At 52.0% G+C, this 25664-nt stretch overlaps 2 protein-coding genes across 4 annotated transcripts in view; one reads left to right on the forward strand and one right to left on the reverse strand.

Moving 5' to 3' along the window:
- Positions 1-8991: 8991 nt before the first annotated feature.
- Positions 8992-17196, forward strand: ZFTA (zinc finger translocation associated). The gene is made up of 5 exons (XM_024255346.3): positions 8992-9237; positions 11405-11902; positions 12467-12853; positions 13123-13674; positions 13843-17196. Exons 1-5 carry the CDS (start codon positions 9099-9101, stop codon positions 14289-14291), a joined length of 2025 nt encoding a protein of 674 aa, XP_024111114.2. The 5' UTR covers positions 8992-9098; the 3' UTR covers positions 14292-17196.
- A 593-nt stretch (positions 17197-17789) lies between these two features.
- The window catches only part of RTN3 (reticulon 3), a 78730-nt gene continuing 70855 nt past the window's right edge, over positions 17790-25664 (reverse strand). For all 3 annotated transcript variants that reach the window (XM_055078510.2, XM_054523712.1, XM_054523711.2), the window contains 5 exons: positions 24993-25131; positions 24501-24570; positions 23921-23967; positions 21479-21537; positions 17790-19552 (listed from right to left, as the gene is read on the reverse strand). In XM_055078510.2, coding sequence (XP_054934485.1) covers positions 19507-19552; positions 21479-21537; positions 23921-23967; positions 24501-24570; positions 24993-25131 — 361 coding nt within the window. In that variant the 3' untranslated portion in view covers positions 17790-19506. The remainder of the gene's footprint in view (positions 19553-21478; positions 21538-23920; positions 23968-24500; positions 24571-24992; positions 25132-25664) is intronic.

The raw sequence follows: 25664 nt of genomic DNA on the forward strand, positions 1-25664 counted from the left end.
TTCTGGGTCGGGAGGGGTCGATCTTGGGGACAGCCCTTGGAGAGCTGGGCAGAGAGCAGAGGAGAGCCATTTCCTACAGGGCTGTGAAGGGATAGAATGGAAGGGCCAACCCCTAAGATGTGCCTCACTCCTGTTACTGTGTCTTGCTATTAATTGGAATGGTAATATGTTCTCAACATGAGTGACTAGACTTCTGTTCTTTCTGCTGTTCAGCATTACTTCGCATGTTAACTCCATCCAGTTTTTCTTTATAGCAAGCACCCTTAGTCCACATGGTTGGGAGTCCTGACTCCTCCAGGAGCGGGCCTCTGATCCAGGCTTGAGTGAATGGCATATCCCATGAGTTTAGTTTCAGTAACTGGTTGAAGGATAGGCTCATGATCCAATGTGATCCAGTGAGATTTAGACCTGGGATTTTGTTCACATTGTTGGAGGAGAGAAGATCTCTTTCTTTTCTGTGAGCCTTACAGTTGTCAGGTTGTGAGTCTGGAGGTGCTGGGGTTCATCCTGTAGAAAGACCTTTCCAAAAGGACAGCCAACAAACAGGGGAGCAGGGTAAAGATGAAGAGAGACAGACAGACAGACATTAAGATCACGGGGACACTGCTTGAACTTCGCATCAAGCCACATCTGAAGATCATTTTTTAATTTTCAGTCCCATGAACCAATACACCCTCTCCCGCTTTAAACATTTAAGCCAGTTTTATTTTTATTTTTAATCATTTATTATCAAAAGTGTGCTGATTTGGCTGGGTGCAGTGGCTCATGCCTATAATCCCAGCACTTTGGGAGGCCGAGGCAGGCGGATCACTTGAGGTCAGGAGTTCAAGACCAGCCTGGCCAACATGGTGAAACCCCACCTCTACTAAAAATTCAAAAAATTAGCCAGGTGTGGTGGCACATGCCTGTAGTCCCAGCTACTCGGGAGGCTGAGGCAGGAGAATTGCTTGAACCCAGGAGGTAGAGGTTGCAGTGAGCTGAGATTGTGCCACTGCACTCTAGTAGCCTGGGAAACAGAGTGAGACCCTGTCTCCAAAAATAAAAGGGTGCTGACTCAGTCTGAGGGGATTGATAAAACAGTAAGCAGCCACTGGAATACTCTGAGGTTATGGAAAGGGGACAGAAATACAAAATGTACACTTTTGACACATTTAAAGAGGGACAGGCTGGGTGTGGTGGCTCATACCTGTAGTCCCAGCACTTTGGGAGGCTGTATTAGTCTGTTCTCATGCTGCTCATAAAGACATACCCAAGACTGGGTAATTTATAAAGGAAAGAAGTTTAATTGACCCACAGTTCCACATGGCTGGGGATGCCTCAAAATCAGGGCAGAAGGCGAATAAGGAGCAAAGTCACGTCTTACATGGTGGCAGACAAGAGAGCTTGTGCAGAGTAACTCCCATTTATAAAACCATCGGATCTTGTGAGACTTATTCACTACCACGAGAACAATATTGGGGAAACTGCCCCCCATGATTCAATTATCTCCACCTGGCCTCACCCTCAACATGTGGGATTATAATTCAAGGTGAGATTTGGGTGGGGACACAGCCAAACCACATCAGAGGCCAAGGCTGGAGAATCACTTGAGCCCAGGAGTTTGAGACCAGCCTCGACAACATAGGGAGATTCTGTGTCTATGTTTTTTTTTTTTAATAAAAAAAAATTTTTTTTTTTTAATAAAGAGGGACAGGAATGAAGGCCTTGTTGGTCAGCTACCCCTTGTTCTTCATCCCTGCTCATGGTCTTGTCAAAGAGTTGGACCATTATGGGACCGTCCCTCTTCAGTGGGGTGGAGGGGTTAGGACATTGGGGTCATCTTAGAGGTCCCCAAAACCAGGAATTGGGGAGCCAGCAGCAGCCAGCATCCAAGGCTGGCTCTGAGAAGCACCGTCCAATGCATCTGTGGTTTTCCACACTGGCAGGGGGAACTCAGGCCACTTGTGCCCTGGCCCTAAGAATTATCCTTCCATTGGCACCAGCAGGTAGGGCCAAGAAGACTATCCTGTGGTTTTTTTTTTTTTTTTGAGGTGGAGTCTCACTACGTAGCCCAGGTTGGAGTGCAATGGTGTGATCTCGGCTCATTGCAACCTCCGCCTCCCGGGTTCAAGCCATTCTCCTGCCTCAGCTTCCCAAGTAGCTGGGATTACAGGTGCCAGCCACCACGCCCAGCTAATTTTTAGTAGAGACAGGTTTTCACTATGTTGGCCAGGCTGTTCTCAAACTCCTGACCTCAAGTGATCCACCTGCCTCAGCATCCCAAAATGCTGGGATTACAGGCATGAGCTACCGCTCCCGGCCGGCTATCCTGTATTTTCTCATTGACCAGGTCACCCCAGTAAATGGTTTGCATAGCTGAGGCATTCAGAGTGCTTCACTGTAGAGGACAATCACTGTTTGTACGGATGTGGGGAAGTCGGAACCCTTGCACACTGTTGGTTAGGAATGAGAAATGGTATAGCCACTGTAAATCTCACTTCTGGGCATTTATCCAGAAGACTTCAAATAAGATGTCAGAGATATATTAGCACTTCTATGTTTATTCATAATAGTCAAGATGTGGAGACAGCCTAAATGTCCACCAACAGATGAATGAAGAAAATGCTTTGTATACATACAATGGAATCTTATCCAGCCTTAAAATAGAAGGAAATTTTTCAACATGTGACAACATGGATGAATCTTGAGGAAATTATGCTAAGTGAAATAAGCCAGTCACAGAAAGACAAACACTGCATGATTTCAGGGATATGAAGTTTCTAAAATAGTCAAATTTGACTGGGCATGGTGGCTCACAACTGTAATCCCAACACTTTGGGAGGCTGAGGCAGGAAGATTGCTTGAGGCATGGGGTTCGAAACCAGCCTGGGCAAGATAGTGAGGAGACCCCCATCTCAACAAAAAAATTAAAAAATTAGCTAGGTGTGGTAGTGGGTGCCTGTAGGCCTAGTTATTCAGGAGGCTGAGGCGGAAGGATCCCTTGAGACCAGGAATTCGAGGTTACAGAGAGCTATGATTGTGCCATGGCACTCCAGCCTGGATGGCACAGCAAGATCCTGAATTTAAAAAAAAATTTTTTTTTTAATTCAAATTCATAGAATCAAACTGTGGAAGGATGGTTGATAGGGGCTGGGGATAGGAGGAAAGAGGGGTTACTAATCAATGAGCATAGAGGTTTTTTTTGTTTTTGAGACGGAGTCTCGCTCTGTCGCCCAGGCTGGAGTGTGGTGGTACGATCTCGGCTCACTGCAGGCTCTGCCTCCCAGGTTCACACCATTCTCCTGCCTCAGCCTCCCGAGTAGCTGGGACTACAGGCGCCCACCACCACGCCCAGCTAATTTTTTGTATTTTTAGTAGGGACGGGGTTTCATCATGTTAGCCAGGATGGTCTCGATCTCCTGACCTTGTGATCCGCCCACCTCGGCCTCCCAAAATGCTGGGATTACAGGCGTGAGCCACCGCGCCCGGCCTAGATTTTTTTATTTTGTTTTGTTTTGTTTTGTTTTGTTTTTTGAGACGGGGTCTCATTCTGTTACCTAGGCTGGAGTGCAGTGGCACAATCTTGGCTCACTGTAACCTCTGCCTCCCGGGTTCAAGCGATTCTCCTGCCTCAGCTTCCTGGGTAGCTGGGACTACAGGCGTGTGTCACCATGCCTGACTAATTTTTGTATTTTTAGTAGAGACAGGGGTTTCACCATGTTGGTCAGCCTCGTCTCAAACTCCTGATCTCAGGTGATCCGCCCTTTTTAGCCTCCCAAAGTGCTGGGATTATGGGCGTGATCCACCACGCCTGGCCAATGAGCATAAAGTTTTAGTTAAATAAGATGAATAGGCTCTAGAGATCTGCTGTAGAACCTAGTACCTATGGTCAACAATAGCGCACTGTACATTTAAAAGCTTGTTTAGAGGATAGATTTCATGTTAAGTGTTCTTACCCCAATTTTAAAAACAAAGAAGCCGGGCGTAGTGGTTCATGCTTGTAATCCCAGAACTTCGGGAGGTCGAGGTGGGAGGATCGCCTGAGCTCAGGAGTTTGAGACCAGCATGGGCAACATGGTGACACCTCATGTCTGCAAAAATACAAACATTAGGCCAGGCGCAGTGGCTCACGCCTGTAATCCCAGCACTTTGGGAGGCCAAAGAGGGCAGATCACCTGAAGTCATGAGTTCGAGACCAGCCTGGCCAACATGGTGAAACCCCATCTCTACTAAAAATACAAAAATTAGCTGGGTGTGGTAGCGGGTGCCTGTAATCCCAGCTACTTGGGAGGCTGAGGCAGGAGAATCGCTTGAACCTGGGAGGCAGAGGTTGCAGTGAGCCATTGCACTCCAGCCTGGGCGACAAAAGCAAAACTCCATCTCAAAAAAAACATTAATTAATTAAATAAAATAAAATTCCACACTCTCTCCCCTCAACACACACATTCAAAGCTCAAGGTTTTGGCTTAGACCTGGATATAATCCTTAAGTTTGAAATTCCTTTGGGATTTTACAAGGGATGATTTAATTTACAATCTACATAGGAAGTTCCTTTAACATTACAGCCTATATGACTGATCTTAGTTTTTTGAAGGAGTTTGGGTCTGCTCTCTGGAGAATGTTGAAGGCTACTTTTAGAACCAGCATTTTTTTTTTTTAGTTCTGAAAAGTAGAATCCAGAATTTGTCACAAATTTGGGTCTAGGAAGGTTAATGTTTTACCTCCTTAAAAACCTTCCTTTGGGAACACAATTCACAGTTCCTCCGTTTTTGTTGTCAGTGGCCCTTCCTTTAACGGGACCTGCCCAAGGAGCCACTGAAGCACTAGGAGAAGGCTGCCCCACTGGGGGACGCTGGCCCTTGCAGGCTGGGACCAACAACCTTAGAAATTCTAGGGCTGGCTGGAGACACCATACAGGGGACTAAGTGAATCTGAGTTAGAGAATGGAAGAGGTAAGGTGTAAAAATCAGGAGTTCTGGGTTTGAAATGGGCTCTAAAGTTCCCAGGTTGTGACCTCATTTTCTTTTCTTTTCTTTTTTTTTTTTGAGACGGAATTTCACTCTTGTCGCCCAGGCTGGAGGGCAATGGCGCAATCACAGCTCACTGCAACCTCCACCTCCCGGATTCGAGTGATTCTCCTGCCTCAGCCTCCCGAGTAGCTGGGATTACAGGCCCGCGCCACCATGCCCAGCTAATTTTTGTATTTTTAGTAGAGATGGGGTTTCACTAGGTTGGTCAGGCTGGTCTTGAACTCCCAACCTCAGGTGATCCACCCACCTCAGCCTCCCAAAGTGCTGTAATAGGTGTGAGCCACTGCGCCCGGCCTGTAACCTCATTTTCTACCTCCAAATCTACTTTTCTTTTTATAGCCCCATCCTCTCAATCCAGATACTTGGGAGTTAGCAGGGCCTTTCCTGGATCATCACATTCAAGCAGGCACCACGTCCTGTAATTCTATCTTCTTGATATGCTCAAGCTAGAACCACTACTAGCCCTCAACACTCCTGATCCCTGCCCCAGGCATAGGCAACTTTTAGGTATATCACTTAGGTAAGAAATAGCCCCTTGGTGAGAAGAGGTATCCTTTCTCCTGGCTCTGCTGGTACTCATCCTCCAGTTGCCTCCCCTTCCTCCTCCTTCTTGCCCTCCTCCTTCTCCCCCCCCTCCGTCCTCTTCCTCTTCACTCAGCTGGTATTCATCCTCCAGTTGCCTCCTCCTCCTTCTCCTCCTCCTCCTCCTCCTCCTCCTTCTCCTCCTCCTCCTCCTCACTCAGCTGGTATTCATCCTCCAGTTGCCTCCTCCTCCTCCTCCTCCTCCTTCTCCTCCTCCTCCTCCTCCCTCCTCCTCCTCCTTCTCCTCCTCCTCCTCACTCAGCTGGTATTCATCCTCCAGTTGCCACCGCCTCTTCCTTCTCTTCTTCCTCAATGCAGTGAAGTTTACACCATGATGTGCTGTGGCTGCTCAAATCTTTTGCCTCCTCTCCATTGGCCCTGGGGCTGCCGCCTTGACATGAGTCTTTGTTGCTGTCCCTCTCCCTAGCGTTCTCCCAGCTGCCTCCATAATTGTCCACAATTCCCAGCATTCCCAGTACCTTCAGGACAAACTGAGACTCTCCAGGTGGCACCTAAGGCTCTAGTCCCTGCCAATTTCTATTTCCTCTTCTGCCTCTCCCACCTGAAACCCTCCTTCATCCAGAGTTTCCCCAGCCTCTGCCGGGAAACCCTTGTTCCCTTTCTCCTTCTGGCAATACCTCCTGGTCTGTCTAGTCTTGGTTTAAACAATGCCCTCCTTAGGAAGTCTTCCCCAGTTGGGTGACCATTCCCGGGGCTTCCCTCTTCCTTGGTGCTTATCACCCTCTACTGCAATCAGTGCCGGGGACGCAGGGCAACGGAGGCACTGGTGCCTAGAGTGCAAGGTATTTTTAGGGGCTCATGAAAATGTTTTATTTTAAAATTAGATGAAAAAAATGTAAGGGTCAAAGAAAATGTGTTTTTTTCCTCACATCAAAAAAATAAATGCATAGGGCCCATGAAAATCTACTGAATTATTTAAATTTTTATTTTTTTTTAAATAGAGGAAGATACCTCATGAAGACAAAAACACCTAAGGCCTGAGAAAGTGAGACTGTGGCCCTGACTCACTGCCATTGGTTTCCTCTTCCCCCAGTGGGGTTGGGGGGTACCCCCCACTGCATTATGTTATTCTTAAGTCTCTGCACCCCCAGCCCCGTTCTCATCACTTATGACTGCTTTCTGAACAAGAAAAGAAGTGCATAAATAAATGAATGGCCTTGTGCAAGGCTCTTGACTCTCTGAGTCTCCATTTCTTCATCCCGACAACAAAGTTCCAGCTTCACGGGGCTGCTGCGAGGATCAAGTAGTGAGTGGGAAACTTTTAGAACTGCCGAGCGTGCAGCCGTTCCTGAGGTCGTGCAGAATGTGGGTGGGAAGGGGAGGGCAGAGGTTGTTGAAGGTGGCTCCAGGTGGCTTTGATACCTTTCTTCTGGTAATAAAATTACCCTTTTTATACACACACAGCACTGGAAGGACAGACACCAGAGTCTCACAGGGGTTGGCCCTCAGCATTGGTTCTCTGTGGAGTGAGCAACTAAACTAGAATAAAGCACAAGGGCCCTTGGCCCCAGAAGAACAGGCTTCATTTTAGGACATTAGGCTCTTTTAGCTTCTTTTCCTTTCTTTTCTTTCTTCTTTTTTTTTAAACCATACTACTTAGAAGTGCGTGAAGCCCAGGTCTCTGTCTCACTTTCCCTTTGTGTTCCCGGGCCTGGCACAGGTGAGGGACATAATGAATGAAGGAATCCCCCATCTCAGGGCTCTGCGTGGCACCCATCAGCATCAGGGCCTCTGACCCCAGTGGGTGAGAGGAAGTGCAACCCCCCCCCCGCCCCCCTGAGCGCAGGGCCTGCCGCGAAGAGAGCAGAGCTGTGAAACGGAGACTCAGTTTACCCAAGGTGGAGTCTCAAGCACGTCAACATGGGGGCTGAGGAAGAGACGGGACATCTCCGCGGCGACAGAGCCCAGAGGCATTTAAGAAATCTTAATTCTTGTCCCCTCCTCACAAGCACTTCGGGGACAGGTTTCCTGTGTTCCAAGTAATTTAATTCCCATGGCTCCCGAAAGGCTGGAGCGGTTTCCTCTTCAGAGGCTGTGGGTGCCTCTGAGAAGGAAAGTCACAGGCAGTATCAGTCTTGCCCATTTTCTTCAGTGCTGTGTGTCCAGCGTCTGAAAGCATGCGGGCACACAGTAGGTGGTGACAAGCGGACGAACTGCCATCGGCGACCGCTGGGTAACTCCCCAGTGCAGGGAACAAAACCCGCCTCCAGACAAGAAGACCCCGCAGGCCTCCCGCACCCTGTAATTTGGATCTCCAGGAATCGCCTTTGTTGTGGGCGCCCAACCTCAGGCAAAGCGAGCACCTGCTCCTCCCGCCGGTCCTCACAGGAGGACCCCAGGCTGCTGCGCCCTGGCTGCCTCTCCCGCTCCCTGCGCTCCGCTTCTCCGGAGCTGGGGGACCGGGGGCGCCCCGGGACCCGCAGCCAGGGTCCGCCCAGAGCTTCCGAGCCGTGGTAACGCGCCTCTCCAGGTGCCCGACACCCCGCCCGGGGCCAGCATTCTTCGCTTCCTGGGGCCGGGCCGGGGGTCTGGGGCTGCGTCAAGGGCCTCGTCAGGCACCCCCAGGCCTGCGGGGGCAGGATCCTGAGTCACCGCCGCGCACGCCCTCTCCTCCCGGCTTCCATCCTGGGGCCACCTCCGCCCCGCAGCGTCGGGCCCCGGCGCAGCCGGCTCTCTGCGGGTCTGCTGTGCGCCCCTCTCCCCAGCCCGAGTCACTGCGGCCGCCGCCCCCACCCCTGGCTGGCTCGGGGGAGCCTCCCTTGTCCGCCCCTCCCATGAGAAGCCCGAGCTCTCAGCGCTCCCGGGCGGCTCCCGCGGGAGGGGGCGCGGCCGCCCCCACGGCTCCACCCTCTCGGCGGGGCCGCAGCCATCTGGGGCCCCTGCCAGTAGCGGCCGCTCCGGGGCCCGCACCGAGCTCGCGACCCGCTTGCGCGGCGGGAGGCAGCCCCGGGCAGGGACCCCGGCCTCCCCAGCGGGCGCTCCCGGCGCTGAGATGCCCCGAGGGGGCGGTGGCCGCGAGCGGAGCCCGGGTGGAAGCGCGTCGCAGCGGACGCGGGCGCCCCTCGCCACCTCAGTGACCCTTTGGGAGCCGGGACCGGAGCCCCGGAGACGGCGGTGCTGGCCCGCGGGGGCGGCGAGGTCCGTGCCCCTAGCGTCCGGAGCTGGCGCAGGCTGCTGAGCCTCGGCTGGGCTCGTTGCCTCCCGCCTTTCCCCCCAGCCCCCCGCGAGCTGGCAGGAGGAAATAGCGCGCGGCCCCTTTAAATTTACCCAGGAGCCCTTAAAGGAGCCCCAGGGGCCCCAGACAGGAATCCCCACCCCGGTCCAGCCCGCGCCGCCGAGCGAGCAGCCTGCCGTCCGTGCGGCCGGCCGCCCCGTGCATGCGCCCCGCGCCCAGGGGGCCCGCGCAGCGAGCGCTCCGCGCGGGCTGCCGCCGGCCCCGCGGCCCCGAGCCCCGCCGCCCCGGGGCCCCGCTCCGCAGCGCAGCGCATGGAGCCCGGCGGGGACCACCGGAGCCGGAGCAGCGGCGGCAAGGGCGGCCCCGGGCCAGCAGTGGCCTCGGCACGGAGCCGACGGCTGCCGCCCGCCGGATCGAGCGGCAGCGCGGAGCCGGAGGAAGACGAAGGCGGTAAGAGCTGGGGCCGGCGGCCCAGGCGGGGGCCCCGGCGTGGGGGAAGGGAGGGCTGCGGCTCGGGGCCCCTCTCCGCCGCCGAACAAAGCGGGGGACGCGAGCAGGGCGGTCGGGGGCGCCACCTGGTGGGCGCGGAGCGCGGCTGCAGGGCTGGCGGGGGAGCCCCCCGCCCAGCTCCCGGGGTCGGTCCGCGGGGCTCGGGCGGCTCGCCTCCCCCTTAAAGGGCCCCGCGGCCGCCCGCAGCGCCCCGCCTTGGGGGCCAGGCCCGAGGGGCCCCACGGGGCAGGGCGCCACGGAGCGAGGCTGGTGGACTTGCAGCCCCCGCCCCTTTCTTTTTCAGACTCCCAGGTTGGTCTCCCTAATCGGGCTGTCTCTTAAAAGTCCGCCCAGACCCTGGGTCCCCTTCGGGGGCTTTTCCCCAGCGGAGCTGAGCTCAGCTCCGAACTCTGCTGTTTTAAATCGGCTGCTCCTCTCGTCTCGTGGCCTTGTGAGAGACATGTATCCTTTTTCTTTTCTCCCACATTCTCCCTAGGAAAGTGTATCGCTTGCGCCCCGGGGGCCCCCACGTCTTTTCCCACCGCGGGCAGTTTTTAAAACGATGGGTTCTCCCACAAAGGCAGACACCCCTCCGGCCGGTGCATTCTCCCTTCCCTTCTTTTCAGAATTTTTTTTTGCCCTAATTTGTCAGCTCTAGCGGAACCAACCAGTTCTCCTCGTTCGCTCTCAAAGGAGACTGTTTACTCATTTCCCGGCTGCAGGGTCACGCCTTAAGACCCTTGAAGGTTTCCTCCAGGCCAGGGAGACGCAGCCCGAATCTCCAGGCTCCCCTCCCGGTCTCTCCCCTCCCAGAAACGCCCCATCTCCTTTTGTTTTTAAAGAACCTCGGCTCCTCCCCCTTTTTCGGCTCTTAAAGGGCCAATCCACCTTAGACTAGCCTGGATCCAGCGCTGGAAGGATGCTTAGAGACCAGCCAGCTAGCCAGTGTCTTTGCAGACAAAGAAGCTCAGGCCCAGAGGGCGGACATGACCTATCAAAGGTCACAGAGCAAGTTACCAGTGAAGCCAGCACTTGAACCCAGGCCTATGACTCCGAAGCCAGTGGATTTTATGGCTCTACTTAAATAAAAACTAAAACAAACAAAAAAACTTCCACAAGGGCGACAGGAGCCCTTTCTGATCCTGTCTTTTGTTTTCCCAACCCTGTGATTCTCCACTGGGAGAATGACCAGAACCTGCCTGTGTGCCCAGGAGACCATTTTTCTAAATCAAGAGGAGTGGGAACTGTAGGGAGGGTAGGGGACTGCTCTGGGTGGGTGTCTGGCACAGGGAACACCATTGGGTTAGTGGGGCCTCTCCAGTGCCCAGCCCTTTTGACTGCTGGGCAGTGGCCGGCTCCCTGCCAGAGCAGCAAATAAAGCCCCAGAAGGACTTAATGGGCTTCAGTGGATGGTGGCCACTCCCTGCCGCAGTGTCATTAGTTGCCACTCTGGTGGCCCTGCTGCCATCCCTTTACAGGGTCATTGGCTCCTCCAGAATCTGGAGAAGTTTCAGTCTCAGAAACTCCTTTCCCTGGAGATGTTGGCAGCTTTGTCTTGGGGATCCCTCCCATGTGGGGGCCTAGATTTGGGGAACTGAGAGTGTCTAGCCCATCCCCAAAATGGGAGTCTCAGGAAGCTGTATTTGAAGCATTACTGGAAAAAGGGAGAAGACCTGTGGGTGGGGCCCTCCTGGCGGGGGCCCCAGGCGGGTGGGTCCCGTGTGCAGCCCTGGCTGCAGACAGATGCCCCCTTTGTTTGTCTGGCCCCACTGCCTGCTCTGCTCCGGCTGGAACCGCCCTGGCCTGCTGCTCTCCTGGCTTTCTCCCTACGGCTCTTGTCCAGAAAGGGCACCTTACAGAGCTGGTTGGCTCCTTGGCCCTCACCTTATTTTTTAAAAAGTCAGCTATTTCCACAGTGCCCTGCGTCCTTTTGTTCTTGATCTCCTCTTAAAGGGTCCTTGCCCTTTGTAAAGGGCTAATGTTTTGGCTCCCGCTTCTCCTACCATCCCTTTTATTGCTCTTAACACCCCCTCCCCCAGCTCCCTTTCTCAGGGCTCACCATTGAAGCCCTCGCCTCTTTCCCTGGAAATCAGAGATTGAAAAACTGTCTCCCTTTCCCCTTCTTCAGGGCAAGATCTTCAGCTGGAAGGGGGTGCCTTGGGGTCCTGGGGGAGTGCCCCCCTGCCCTCCTCCAGGGCCAGGGGACCAGCATCTTCAGGCAGGAAATATTCAGACCACTGTGAGGCCCGGGCCTCCAGGCCTGGAAAGAGCCGCATCCCTGGCCGTGACCACCGGCGCTACTACCACGACCACTGGCGGCTGGAGTACCTGATGGACTTCAACCCTGCCCGGCACGGCATGGTGTGCATGGTGTGCGGCAGCTCCCTGGCCACCCTCAAGCTCAGCACCATCAAGCGCCACATCCGCCAAAAGCACCCCTACTCCTTGCATTGGAGTCCCCGGGAGAAGGAAGTCATCAGCAACAGCTGGGATGCACACCTGGGGCTGGGGGCCTGCGGAGAGGCCGAGGGCCTGGGGGTCCAGGGGGCTGAGGAGGAGGAGGAGGAGGAAGAAGAGGAGGAGGAGGAGGGGCCCGGTGTCCCAGCTTGCCCGCCCAAGGGCCCAGGTAATGCAAATGCAGCTTCTGTACAGGCAGGGGCCTGGGTGGCCAGTGGGGCACAGTGGGCCAGCTGCTCTGCCAAGGAGCTGGTGTTCTTGAGCAAGGCACTGCTCCTCCTCTGGGTGGGGTCTGTTTATTGCCCTTATTATACAAAGGTGGGGGAAGGACAGTGGGGTGAGAGGGTCTCTGATGTCCACGGCAGCTTGTACATTCTGTGGTTTTTGAAGTATCAAGGAGAGAGGTCGGGTGACAGGCAGTGGAAAGGCTTGGAGTGGGGAGGCCTGGCTGGGGTGGGTGAGGGAAGGGGGAGGGTGCTGGAGAGGTGTGGGCTGACGGTGAAGGCCAGGGACAGGGCTAGACTCCAGTCTGGGGGAGGTGTGGGTGGTGCTTGAAGTGCTAGCAGAGGACGGTTTAGGGAGGTTTAGGGAGTTAGGATTTCAGGAGAGAGGAAGAGAAGGGCAAAGGTTAGGCCTGGGGCCCAAGTGAGTGAGAGGCTTGTGGGAGAACTGGCTGTAGTGGGTGTGCTCCCGTGGGGCCAGCGTCTCAGTTCCTTCCCTCCAACCCTTTCAGGCAAAGCCCCAGCTGGTGGGGGCTGCCGGCGCCAGCGGCGAGGGGGCCCAGTGGCACCCCGGGCTCGGCGTCTGCGCCTCTCAGCCTCCCGGAGGGCCGGGGGCAGCAGGGGGCTGGGGGCCCGGCGCCTGGAGAGGAGGCTGAAGGAGTCCCTGCAGAACTGGTTCCGGGCCGAGTGTCTCATGGACTATGACCCGCGGGGGAACCGGCTGGTGTGCATGGCCTGTGGCCGGGCACTGCCCAGCCTGCACCTGGACGACATCCGTGCCCACGTGCTGGAGGTGCACCCTGGCTCCCTGGGGCTCAGCGGCCCCCAGCGCAGTGCCCTGCTGCAGGCCTGGGGGGGCCAGCCCGAGGCGCTATCAGAGCTCACCCAGTCCCCACCAGGTGCGAGGCGCATCCCAGGCTGAGACCCCCTCATATTGGGGCTCTGAAGTGGGGTCTGTGGCCAAAACTGGGAGGCAGGGACTTAGGGCTGAGGGCTGAAGGCCAGGAGCTGGCGCTCCACACACATATACTCCCCCTTCCCCCAGACAGAGACAGACTGGGGCCTCTAGCTTGGGGCTGGGGTGAGGAGCCAGGATGGACCCCTCTGCGTGGGCAAGGGCAACCCAGCCAGCAGGCTGAGCCCCTCTCCCTCACCCCTTCCCCAACAGGCGATGACCTCGCCCCCCAGGACCTGACCGGAAAGAGCCGGGACTCGGCCTCCGCTGCTGGAGCCCCCTCCTCTCAGGATCTCAGCCCCCCAGACGTAAAGGAAGAGGCTGGCTGGGTCCCTGAGAGGCCCGGGCCCGCAGAGGAGGAGGAGGAGCTGGAGGAGGGCGAGGGCGAGAGGGCTGGGGTCCCGGGCCGGTCGCCACGGGGCCGCGCCCACCGCCGCCACCCCCAGGAGCGCTGGCGGCTGGAGTACCTCATGGAGCTGGACGGCGGCCGGCGCGGCCTGGTGTGCGGGGTGTGCGGGGGCGCGCTGGCCTCGCTCAAGATGAGCACCATCGAGCGCCACATCCGCCGGCGCCACCCGGGCTCCACGCGCCTCGGCGGGCCCGTCCAGGCCCTCATCGCCCGGGAGTGGAGCGAGAAGGCCGCCCACCTGCTGGCCCTGGGGTTGCCCCAACCCGATTCCCCCCAGGGCCCCGGCACTGCCGCAGCCTCCGAGGAGGGGGGAGGGGACGAGGAGGAGGAGCCAGAGGAGGAGGAGGAGGAGTGGGGTGAGCGGTGGGGCCAGAGCAGGCGGAGAGGGAGAGCCGGGCAGCCGCTGGGGCAGAAGGGACTGGAGGATGGGATAGAAGGGCAAAGATGGGGTGACCGGAGATGAGACGCGGGGCCCAGCCCGCTGTCCCCCGCCGTCGCCAATGCGGTCCTTTGTCCCTCCCTAGGCGACGTTCCGCTGTCCCCTGGAGCTCCTTTGGAGCGGCCCGCCGAAGAAGAGGAGGACGAAGAGGACGGCCAGGAACCTAGGGGACTCGCCTTGCCGCCACCGCCTCCCCCGCCGCCGCCCCCGCCCCGCAGCCGGGAGCAGCGGCGGAACTACCAGCCGCGCTGGCGGGGCGAGTACCTGATGGACTACGACGGCAGCCGGCGCGGCCTGGTGTGTATGGTGTGCGGGGGCGCGCTGGCCACGCTCAAGGTGAGCACCATCAAGCGCCACATCCTGCAGGTGCACCCTTTCTCCATGGACTTCACGCCTGAGGAGCGCCAGACCATCCTGGAGGCCTACGAGGAGGCGGCGCTGCGCTGCTACGGCCACGAGGGCTTCGGGCCGCCTGCCCCGGCGCCGCGTGACGGCGGCGCGGACCTCAAGTCTGGCGCTGTATGTCGGGCGTAGCGGCCTAGCGGGCCCCCGGGTCGGGTCGGGTCGTATCGGCGCCGCCCCGCCCCGCCCTGTGCTCGCCCGGCCCTCCGGCTGGGAGACCCTCGCGTCCGGTGTTAGCGCTTCCCGCGGCCGCGCCCCCCGCTGGCCGGGCCGGGCGGAGACGGGGGATCGGGTGGGGCCACCGGCGTCCGCGCGGTGCCACTTGGGTCCCTGAGCCAGTCGGTGCGCTGCGGGAAGCGCACTCTCCCATCGGCCCGGAGCCCTGCCCTCCCCGCGCAGGGCCCACGTTTTCCGAGAATGCAGAGCGGCCTCCACGTGTTAGCGCCGAGCGCTCCCGGCCGCACCCCGCGAGGGGATCCTCCGCAGGCCGGGACTGGGGCGCCGTCACTCAGTATTAGGGCCGAAGGGGGGCCGTGCGGGCTCTGGCTCTGGCCTTGGCCCTGGCCCTGGCTGGGGGCCCAGTTCCCTGCAGCCTTGCACGCTGGCAGGCACGGCTCCCGGCTTGGGGGCTGCTGGCTGCCCTTCCCTAATTGGGATTCTCGGCCTCTCGGAGGCCCCGGCTGCGGACTGGGGCTTCCAGCGGGAGGTTGGGCCGCGGGGCTCGGGAGCCTTCCCGGGGTGGGAAGGCGCGTTGGACCGAGGGCGGGGCTATGCGCCCGGGGCCCGGGCTGGACCAGCTGCGCTTACCTCCCCGGCAGGCTCAGTGAGAACCGTGCGCCCGGCGGCCCCACCCTCCTCCCAGGCCGCTGCCACGCCCTCCAGGGCAGATCTTGTAAAGGGATTAGCACTTTTTTCCTTTGCTCCTTTTGCCCCGAGGGCCCCTGCTTACCCCTAAACTCAGAGTCAGGCGCCACCAAGTCCGTGGGAGCCCGGGGCACAGGCGGTCCCGGCAGTTAGCCTTCGATTCCCGTCCCATCCCCATCCCCCTTTGTCCGCGGTGGATGCGGTGTCCGTTCTCAACCCGCAGGGCCTGGGGCCGGGCCTCAGCCTCTTTTCCCCGTGGCAGCCCCAGGCCCTGTGGGGCAGGGATGGGGCCCCGCGATCTCCCAGGCAGGTCCGAGAGGGATGTGTAGATTCATTCTCCTGTGGAGAACAGGTGGCCCCGAGATCAGGCCCTTTTTTGCTCTTTGTATTTTATTTTGAAACTGTATTTAATGCTTCTATATGAAAGGGGGAGGGGCGGGGACAGAGCTGACCCAGTCACCCTTATGTGCAAATGTCTTATTTATTATGCGTATCAGAGATAAGCTGTGAGGTGGTGGAGGGAGGACCTGAAGGAAGGAGGAGCGAGGGCAGAGGCGGGGACGGGAGGACCCCAACAAGCTGTGCTGATGTTACTCCCGCTGGGAGACTCCGGGCCCTACTGTCTGCTCTTCACAAAGCCAGGCTGCTGCAGGAACAGTTCCCGCGGTCCTAAAGTCGGGGCGGGGAGGCTAGTGGGTGGAACTTGAGGGTTGGGTCTGGAGGAAGAGATGCCCTGGCAGCGGGGTCCAGCCCCTGCCTCGGGGTGGGAAGGCAGAGAGCAAAGAGGAGGCCCCTCTTCTCATCCCTGACCCCCAGGCCAGAGCCCAAGGTTCAAGTGCCTCAGGCCCAGTTCCCTTGACTCTTCCTGTTTGGGAGTTGGATTTTATACCACGGATTTTATAGCATTTTTATATAATTCAGGATTGTCAGAATTGGAAAGGGCCCTGGAGATCACTAGTACCACCCTCCTCACCTTCACAGATAGCTAAATTGGAGCCCAGGAACCAAAATGATCACACAGCCAGGTAGGGACAGTACAAGAACTAGAATGAAAATCCTAGCTCCCGACTCAGTGTTCTTTGCACGATAGCACGCTGCTTCCCAATTCGCTGGTCAGTTATTAAAATTTGTCAGGCCTGCCGAAGGATTGACATGCTGGACAATGCAGGCCACCACGGTGGATCTGTTGACTCCTGAAGGTGGCAAAGCCCTGCACACTGCCTTGGGATGAGCACACTGAGCTCTGCAGGGCCTCAGCTGGAAGGCGCCATCCAATCGCCCTTCCCCTCCCCAGCAGAACTCCAGAGGTGGGGCGGCTGCTGCAGGGCCCAAGGCCGCCTCGGCAGGGGGCTTTGTGCTCTGTGTTGTGCTCTGTGTCCAGGGATTCAGGAAGATCCTGAATGGGTTGTCAATTAACTGAAAAGTAAATTCTCAGTAAGTTTGAACCTCTACGGTTTTTGAGACAGTATTAAAAGCTTGAGAATGGAGATTATGGAGGGCACCAGGCTGTGCACTGCCGTTCTTTTACTTTCCTTCATGCATTTTTTCGGATCCAGAGTATTAACACCACTTTTTTTACTCTGCCCACTCAAAAACAGTAGGTAAATTGGGGCAACCAATTTATAATCACTCAAGCCCACTGCCAAAGTTCAGATAAGCCAGGGCAGAGGGGTTAGGAGAGGTTCCCCCCCCCCCCCATAGGCAGGGAGAGGCCTCAGGAGAGTGGACATCTGTACTGACTGAGACAGCCCCAAACACACCAGTGGTTCTCAAAGTGTGTCCCTGAGACCAGCAGCATCACCTTAGGAATCTGCTAGAAATAAAAATTCTTGGGCCATACCCCAGGGTTACTGAATCAGAAACTTTGTTGGGGCCTAGCAATCTGTTTTCATGAGCCCTCCATTGATCTTGATGCAGCTGAAGTGCTGGGCACCAGTGAAGGGGAAGGGCTGCGGTAGTGATTTCAGTGATTCCTGCTTTGATGGAAGTTATGGCCTCACAGGTTAGAGGTTGCAAGTTGAGTTGGCCCTCTTGCCTAGGTGTGCCTCCTTGCCTTGGGATTCTGACATGAACAGGTGAAGTCTCTTCATGATTTTTTTTTCTTTTTGTTAATGGTATGCTTGCTATTATGGCCAATATGTAAATGTTACTCTGAATACATATTTATATACCATGTTACTTAGTGACATTATTCAAACATTTGTATGCGTATTTGTGAAATTGTTTGCATCAGTCATTTAAAAAATATTTCAGCCTAAGTTTTCTAAGAGGTATGTTGAATACATTTTTAAAAGCCAGCTTAAGAGTCACAGCAGCCTTAGTTTAGGAGAAGAGCTAATCACTGGTGACCACTCAAGTTCTTTCAATGAAGACCTGATGATGTATTTAGTTCCCATTTTCCACGGTGAGTGACTCAATTTAAGTGTATTGTGGCTATATGTAATTTACAGGCTGCTTTACGTTGCAGGCAGGAAAATCTCCCAGGCTGGTGTGAGGCTGAACTGGGGTAAAAGACCCCCTGACCCCTCCTCATTCTTCTAAGGTCACCACCTCTTAGAGGGTCTCTTATTTTCTTTCAGAGATCAAATGCACAGTTATGGTCTACAACTAAATTCTGCAGTCTTGGGAATCCTTACGAGTACCAACTATTAGTCACTTTTTAAAGTCCCCAAAGTGGAGTGAGGATAGGGGGAGTGGAAGCAGTGTTTGGTTCTTACTCTACCCAAACTGTGTATAAAGAATAAAGTTAGCAGAATGATGCCACAGTCATTGTGTTTTTTTTTATTAATACCACATCAATTTGCAATTTTACAGGAACCAAGATTCAAGCTCCTTAGGTGCTACTGTATTTTTATGCTGCACGCACAGACACGTACACACGGTTTCATTAGTAATTTTTCATCTATAGGTTTTTCTTAAAAAAAAAAAAAATCCTGTGTGGCACAAAGATCTCTTCAATTATCTAAACACAGCAGCAACAAAAGAAAAGAACTGGATGTGGTGCTTCCACTGCAGAAGGTCCTTTGGAGGGGAAGCCCAAAAAGACAATCACTGACTTCCTGGGAGGGCAGAGGATGAGGATGGAGAATGCACTTCCTACTAGGACATGAAACCAGTTAAAACACTCAAAGGGGGCTAAGAAAATAAGATGGAGTAAGGCAAGGGTACCTTTTACCCATCCAAATTCCTAACTAATTTTCCCAAAACACGTAGAAAGACAATTTCCTTCCACTACTTTTTGCAGCTGCCATACTTTGGGACCATCAAATATCATAGCCCTTACTTTAAACTCGCCAGTGCATATTCCCTCTGAAGGATCATGACTATGAGTGAGAACCTGAAGGAACTCACAGATGATTTTTCTTTCAAGTTCGCTGAATTTTCATATTGAAGGTGAAGAAAAAACCTTGCCCCCAAATGGGAATTGGAGATTTGAATCTTGGGAAAAGATCGAGAAAACAACAACTGGGAAAAGATCAAGAAAAAAGGCTTTTTGTATTTCACCTCTTGAGAATGTTCCCCCCACAGACTGAGATAGGATCACAATAACTCAATAACTGAGGAGCCCACATGCAGGTTATTTTTTTCTCTAACGAGTTTACAGCAGTGTACAGCAGTTACAGACATTTATTTTATAATAAGAAAAGTACAACCATATTTATTAAACTTACGGTGAGGTGGGCAGGGGACAGGGAGGAAAGCACATTCGGGAACGAGTTCTCAAACTAACGCTCACAACTGGTGTCCAATGACATAGAAACCACTTTCCCAAATGGCGGAGCCTTTCCTTCCCTGGGGATAGTGGCAGAGGGAGTGGCGGCCACCACAGCATTCCTGCTGACTCCCTCTCAGTCCCACTTTCCATTTCTATTCTTTTTTATCAGATGGCATTCTTGGAATCAGGAATTATCACTATCACCTGTAAGTTATTCATCAAGTTGAAAGTTAAATCATTAAAGGAGTATCAGCTGCTCACATTGGGGGGCAGGAAGATAGGATTTGAGGGCTGCAAAAAAAAAAACCAAGGAAGGTACCACACTCCTGTCCCCAAATAATTTTTTCATAAGTTAATCATTACTTCTTAACTTAAGGGCAAAACTATAATGGATAGCTGAGTAAGACTAGTGCTGAAAACTGGATAGAAGGACCCAGAGGTGTTCTTTCATTTTCTCTTACCTCCAATCTTTCCCCTTTCAAGCTACAGGTAAAGGCTCCACCACCATTAAGGTATTGACTTATCCTATGAATTTGATTCTTTCTTTCTTCTTCTGAGTTCTAAGATAGTTCTTTTATCAGTCCATCAATTTTTGTGCTTGATACTGAGGGTTAAAGGGAAAGGATGGGAGAAAACACCAAATTTAAAAAAAAAGCTTGGAATGCAGGCTCAAGCTGACACTGAGTATGTTCCTTCATAGTACAAGTAACGACGTTATAACTATTAAATGGTGTTTTAGTAACTGTTGCATTTCTGGTTTCCATGTACTTATTCTGCCTTTTTTTTGGCGATTCCAGGGAGTTTTGCTTGGATCCTATTGAGAAAAGGAGGGGAAAAAGAAAGAAAGTGAAAACATTAGCATTTGCTCTAGGTTTTTATTTTAACTGTGATGCTAGAGGACAGTCCTGGACTTGCATAAGCAATGTGAAACGCATTCTCCCGGCCGGGCGCGGTGGCTCACGCGTGTAATCCCAGCACTTTGGGAGTCCGAGGCAGGCAGATCATGAGGTCAGGAGTTGAAGACCAGCCTGGCCAATATGGTGAAACCCTGTCTCTACTAAAAAATGCAAAAGTTAGCCAGGCGTGTTGGTGTGCACCTGTGATCCCATCTACTCAGGAGGCTGAGGCAGGTGAATCCAGGATAATCACTTGAACCCAGGAGGTGGAGGCTGCAGTGAGCAGAGATCGCACCACTGCACTCCAGTCTGGGTGACAGCGAGACTCCATCTCAAAAAAAAAAAAAAAAAAAAAAAAAAAAAAGAAAAATGTTGACAAATTCAAAGCGTTGGGTTCACAGTATTTGCTATGAATAATTCAAAATAAAAGCAGGGCTCATGCCTGTAATCTCAGCACTTTGTGAGGCCAAGGTGGGAGGATCACTTGAGGCCAGAAGTTTAAGCCTGGCCTGGGCAACATAGGAGACCCCCATCTCTATAAAAAATAAAAAATTTGCCAGGGCATGGCACATGCCTGTAGTGTCAGCTACTCAGGAGGTTGGGGTGGGAGGATCACTTGGGGCAAGGGAGGTCAAGGCTGCAGTAAGCTTTCAGTTTGTGCCACTGCACTTCAACCTGGGTGACAGAGTGAGACCCTGCCTCTAAAAAGCAAAAAGAAAAAAGAAAAAAAAAATTGCCCTCTAGGTATGGGGGAAAAAAGTAAAAAGAAGAAACAACTCTTTGATATAGGGAGTCATAAAGATGTTTGTCAATATTTTATTTCCTGATTTAATTATTAATTGGTTTAAAAAAATAGGAACAGAGATTTGGCAATCTTAGAAAAGACAACTTTGATCCTTAAGTTACTTATTTACTAGAACTTTTGTTTCTGAGAGGGATACATGTGAAAATAAATGAAGGTGGGGAAGCAACCAATAACTTTTTGTTTTTTTTTGAGACGGAGTCTCACTGTCACCCAGGCTGGAGTGCAATGGCATGGTCTCTGCTCACTGCAACCTCGCCTCCCAGGTTCAAGCGATTCTCCCTCCTCAGCCTCCCGAGTAGCTGGGACTAAAGTTGCATGCCACCACACCTGGCTGATTTTTGTATTTTTGGTAGAGATGGGGTTTCACTATGTTGGCCAGGCTGGTCTTGAACTCCTGACCTCGTGATCCACCGTGCCCAGCCTGCAACCAAGAACATTTAAAAGCCAGTTCAAAAAGGCAGAGTAGTCTATGGTCCTTGTTACTGGAGAAGCTGAGGTGGGAGGATCACCTGAGCCCAGGAGGTCGAGGCTGCACTTCAGCCTGGGTGACAGAGCAAGACCCTGTCTCCAAAAAATTCCACTGATCTTTTTTTTTCCATTGATCCTCTTGTCTCAGCCTCTCCAGTAGCTGAGACTAAAGGCACGTGTTACCATGCACAGCTAATTTTTTATTCTTGGTAGAGACAAGGCCTAGCTATGTTGCCCAGGCTGGTCTTGAACTCCTGGGCTCAAGCAATCCTCCTGTCTCGGCCTCCCAAGGCACTGGCATTACAGGTGTGAGTCAAAATGCCTGGCCTGTTGATAATTTTTAATCTAAGATACAAAGGTCCAGAAGGCAGGGCCAAAAAAGATATAAAGGATTTTTTTTCCTTTTTACAGAAGCAGCTATAATAATTTCTAGTAAAATGAAACTATTAACTAAGGATTTTATCAAAATGAAAATTACTTTCTTTGGCATCAGCATTTTGTACAAGGGACTAAAGATAATTGGGGGGAAGGAAGCATACCTCATGATGATGTGGTCTCTAAATGTACTTACTTTTCAACAATTGACTTCGTCTGATCTCGGGCGATGCCAACATAGTGATCAATCTGGGTCTTTAAGGAAGGAAAATAAATTCAGTTGTGGTAACATACAGATCACCAATTTTCCTGAAGGCACTGCTCTTTTGTCTAGTTTAACCATTTTTTAAACACTACTGACCAGTCTAGAAAATGCAAATACCCAGTTTTTAAAAGTTTTTTGTTTGTGAGACGGAGCCTCGCTCTCACCCAGGCTGGAGTGCAGTGGCGCTATCTTGGCTCACTGCAAGCTCCACCTCCCGGGTTCACGCCATTCTCCTGCCTCAGCCTCCCGAGTAGCTGGGACTACGGGTGCCCGCCACCACACCCGGCTAATTTTTTATATTTTTAGTAGAGACGGGGTTTCACTGTGTTAGCCAGGATGGGTCTTGATCTCCTGACCTCGTGATCCACCCACCTCGGCCTCCCAAAGTGCTGGGATTACAGGCATGAGCCACTGTGCTCAGCCTTTTTTTTTTTTTTTTTTTTTTTGAGACGGAGTTTTGTTCTTGTTGTCCAGGCTGGAGTGCAATGGTGTGATCTCGGCTCACCGAAACCTCCACCTCCTGGGTTTAAGCAATTCTCCTGCCTCAGCCCCCCAAGTAGCTGGGATTACAGGCATGCGCCACCATGCCTGGCTAATTTTGTATTTTTAGTAGAGACAGGGTTTCTTCATGTTGGTCAGGCTGGTCTTGAACTCCCAACCTCAGGCAATCCACCTGCCTCGGCCTCCCAAAGTGCTGGGATTACAGACATGAGCCACCACACCCAGCCTTAAAAGTATTTTTAAAACCTCTGGTTTTAGAATCCAAATTACACCATAAACACCCGACATTTTGTTAAAAAATCACTCATCTTTTGCAGAGGTTAAGTCTTACTTGGTAAGTATTTTCTTTAGAGACACTGGAGTATATAACAGTTTCCAATTACTAGAAACTGTGTGTCTAATCTATTTTCTGTCATCATAAATATGTTATGGCTCTTGTGTAACACTAATTCACTTAATACCAAAAAGCCAAAAAGTCTCTTGATGGATGACTTAATCCATAAAGAATAATCTCATAGCATTTAGTATACTTGGTACACATCATCCAACAATGCAAACACCTCTTCACACTGATGGATTACCTGAATCACCTAGAGTTTAAAGTTTCCTTTTGGACACCCGGCTTTTATTCATCTAAGCATTTTTTTTTTTGAGACGGACTCTCCCTCTGTTGCCCAGGCTGGAATGCGGTGGCGCGATCTCGGCTCACTGCAAGCTCCACCTCCCAGGTTCACACCATTCTCCTGCCTCAGCCTCTCTGAGTAGCTGGGACTACAGGCGCCTGCCACCACGCCTGGCTAATTTTTTGTATTTTTAGTAGAGACGGGGTTTTACCGTGGTCTCAATCTCCCATCTAAGCGTTTTTTTTTTTTTGAGATGGAGTCTTGCTCTGTCACCCAGGTTGGAGTGCAGTGGCGCAATCTCAGTTCACTGCAACCTCTGCCTCCCAGGTTTAAGCAATTCTCCTGCCTCAGCCTCCTAAGCAGATGGGACCACAGGCGCCCACCAAGCAGCTGGGACCACCCGGCTAATTTTTTGTATTTTTAGTAGAGATGGGGTTTCACTGTGTTAGCCAGGATGGTCTCAATCTCCTGACCTCGTGATCCGCCTGCCTCGGCCTCCCAAAGTGCTGGGATTACAGGTGTGAGCCACCGTGCCCGGCCCCACATTGGGCTAATTTTTATATTTTTAGTAGAGATGAAGTTTTACCATGTTGGCCAGGCTGGTCTCGAACTCCTGACCTCAAGTGATCTGCCTGCCTTGGCCCCCCAAAGTGTTAGGATTATAGGCATGAGCCACTGCTCCTGGCCTTTTTGAGACAGGGTTTCACTCCCATCACCCAGGCTGGAGTGCAACGGCATGATCTCGGCTCACTGCAACCTCTGCCACCCGGGCTCAAGTAGATTCTCCTGTCTTAGACTACAGGTGCAGGCCACTGCATCTGGCTATTTTTTTTAGAGACAAGGTTTTGCCAGGTTGCCCAGGCTGGTCTTGAGCTCCTGGGCTCAAGGGATTCTCCCACTTAAGCATCCCAAAGTGCTGGGATTACAGGCACAAGCCACCACCCCTGGCCTAATCATTTTTTCAACTTATTACTTTTGCATAGAAAATACACCCACATGATTAAAAACTCAAAAGGCACACAAGTATAAAAAGGAAGTTTCTCTTTCCCAGTCATCTCTCTCCTAAATATCCAGTTTCTCTCCTTGGAGGAAACTACTGCCACCAGTTTCTTATAGGCACTTGACTCATAAAATTAGATTGTAGAAATAGTTATAAAAAGACTGCTCTGAACATTCAATGTCTCAAAAATGAACTACAACTACTCATACATCAACTGGCACATTTGATTTGGAACAGATAAATGCTTACCTTGTACTTCTCATAGACAATCGGGACACTGAAAATGAGCAGTTCAGCTGTAAGACAGAATCATGGGACATGGCAAGTGTATATGAGAGACAGTCACATCTTAAGACTCAGAGTAACATATACATTTTTCCTCACAAAATACAGGAAAACACAGGCATTCCTCAAAATGAGAAATCCTGGTTAGCACTCCCAATTAAGACAGCTAATTTAAAGTAGTGTTAAAACAAAACAAAAAACAAAACAAAAAAAACCTCTTCAGGTATACAGGCTACCTTCTTTGTACCACAAATAACAATTTCCAAATTACCAAAATGGTTTCTGTAAATAAGATCCCCATATGTAAACCAAATCTAGACGACTGTCCTTTACTTCCAGCTGTTTTGATATTTCTTAATTTATAACTGAGACCATTTCATAAACCTGTGACCACAAACTCCGGTTCCTCCAGTGTCAACTCCCAGGTCTCTATGGGTCAAGACTGGGCATTGAAGAATGAGTAGAGCCATGCTGGGCATTCTCTTCACTCTTATTCTTACAAACTACTTCAAAGAGCGTGGGCACATTCTCCTTGCCACCTTACCAAGAATTAGAAGGGTGATTCCGTTAAAAACAGCACCAACATAGGTCATCAGCCACATGAAGACAGCCAGCTGTGAAGGCCAATATCAAAAGTTAAGCAGGAATAACCATAAGGCAAAATTCACATTAACTGATGTCATTCTCCTCCAGCTAATTAAGTCTGCATAAATTTAGTGATGTGTGACATGGATAATTTCCAAATGAAGGTTCCCTACTTGTGTTATACATTTGAAGGTATGTGAATGAAGTCTGTAGTTTTCTGAGGTCCAAAGACAAACTGCACTGCTGCCAATTATATCACCTCTCTTCTGATGTTTGTTCCCCAGCAGAAGGCTATACCTTTCTCTAGTGACTCCTATCCCATTACAGAATGACTGAGTTAAGCATACGTTCATTTTTGTCTGATAAAATCCTATGTACTGTTTTTCCTCCAAATTATAACCCAGTCTTAGCTTTTTCTGTTTCACCACCAAGAGCTGCAGAAACAACTAACCTTCAAGGAGTCAACCAGATCTTCTACCAGAAAGAGACGAATAATGAGTTTCAGGGCCCTGTTGATGTGCACCATGGCAGCATTCATGTAATTATGGAAAGCTTCCGAGGACAGAGTAATGTCTACGTCCAGGTAGGCTCTTCCAGAAGAAGAAACAACAGTCATACATTTGACATGGAAGAAGATTTTGTTAGCATAGTAGTTACCGAGAATGTAAAATTGGTTCCCAGGGTGCATTTTAGAACCTGTAGGAGCATTTTTTTGTTGTCGTCAGGTGGGGTGGAGACACACTGTCATTTAGTGGGCAGAGGCAAAAATGCCAGATGTCTGCAAAGCATGGGACGGTCAAGCACAGTAAAGAACTGACCTATGTTCTGTGTCACTTTTACTACCTCACTGGATATTCATGAAGGTGAATCCATTTATAAATAAGAGCCCAGAACACATAAAAACAAGGTACTTTTTTTTTTTTTTTTTAGCAGTTTTAACATTAACATATCCTGAAGTTTCTAAAACTATATTTTGTTTATGCTAAAATTTTGCTGTTTTTTTTTTTTTTAAAAACATTTTGGAAAACCACATTTGTATTTGTAATTAAGAGCCCAGAACACATAAAAACAGGGTACTGGGTTTTTTTTTTTTAGCAGTTTTTTTTCTGAGATGGTGTTTTGC

This window comes from Pongo abelii, chromosome 9 (genome assembly GCF_028885655.2).
Source record: "Pongo abelii isolate AG06213 chromosome 9, NHGRI_mPonAbe1-v2.0_pri, whole genome shotgun sequence".
In the NCBI taxonomy this organism is placed as follows: Eukaryota; Metazoa; Chordata; class Mammalia; order Primates; family Hominidae; genus Pongo; species Pongo abelii.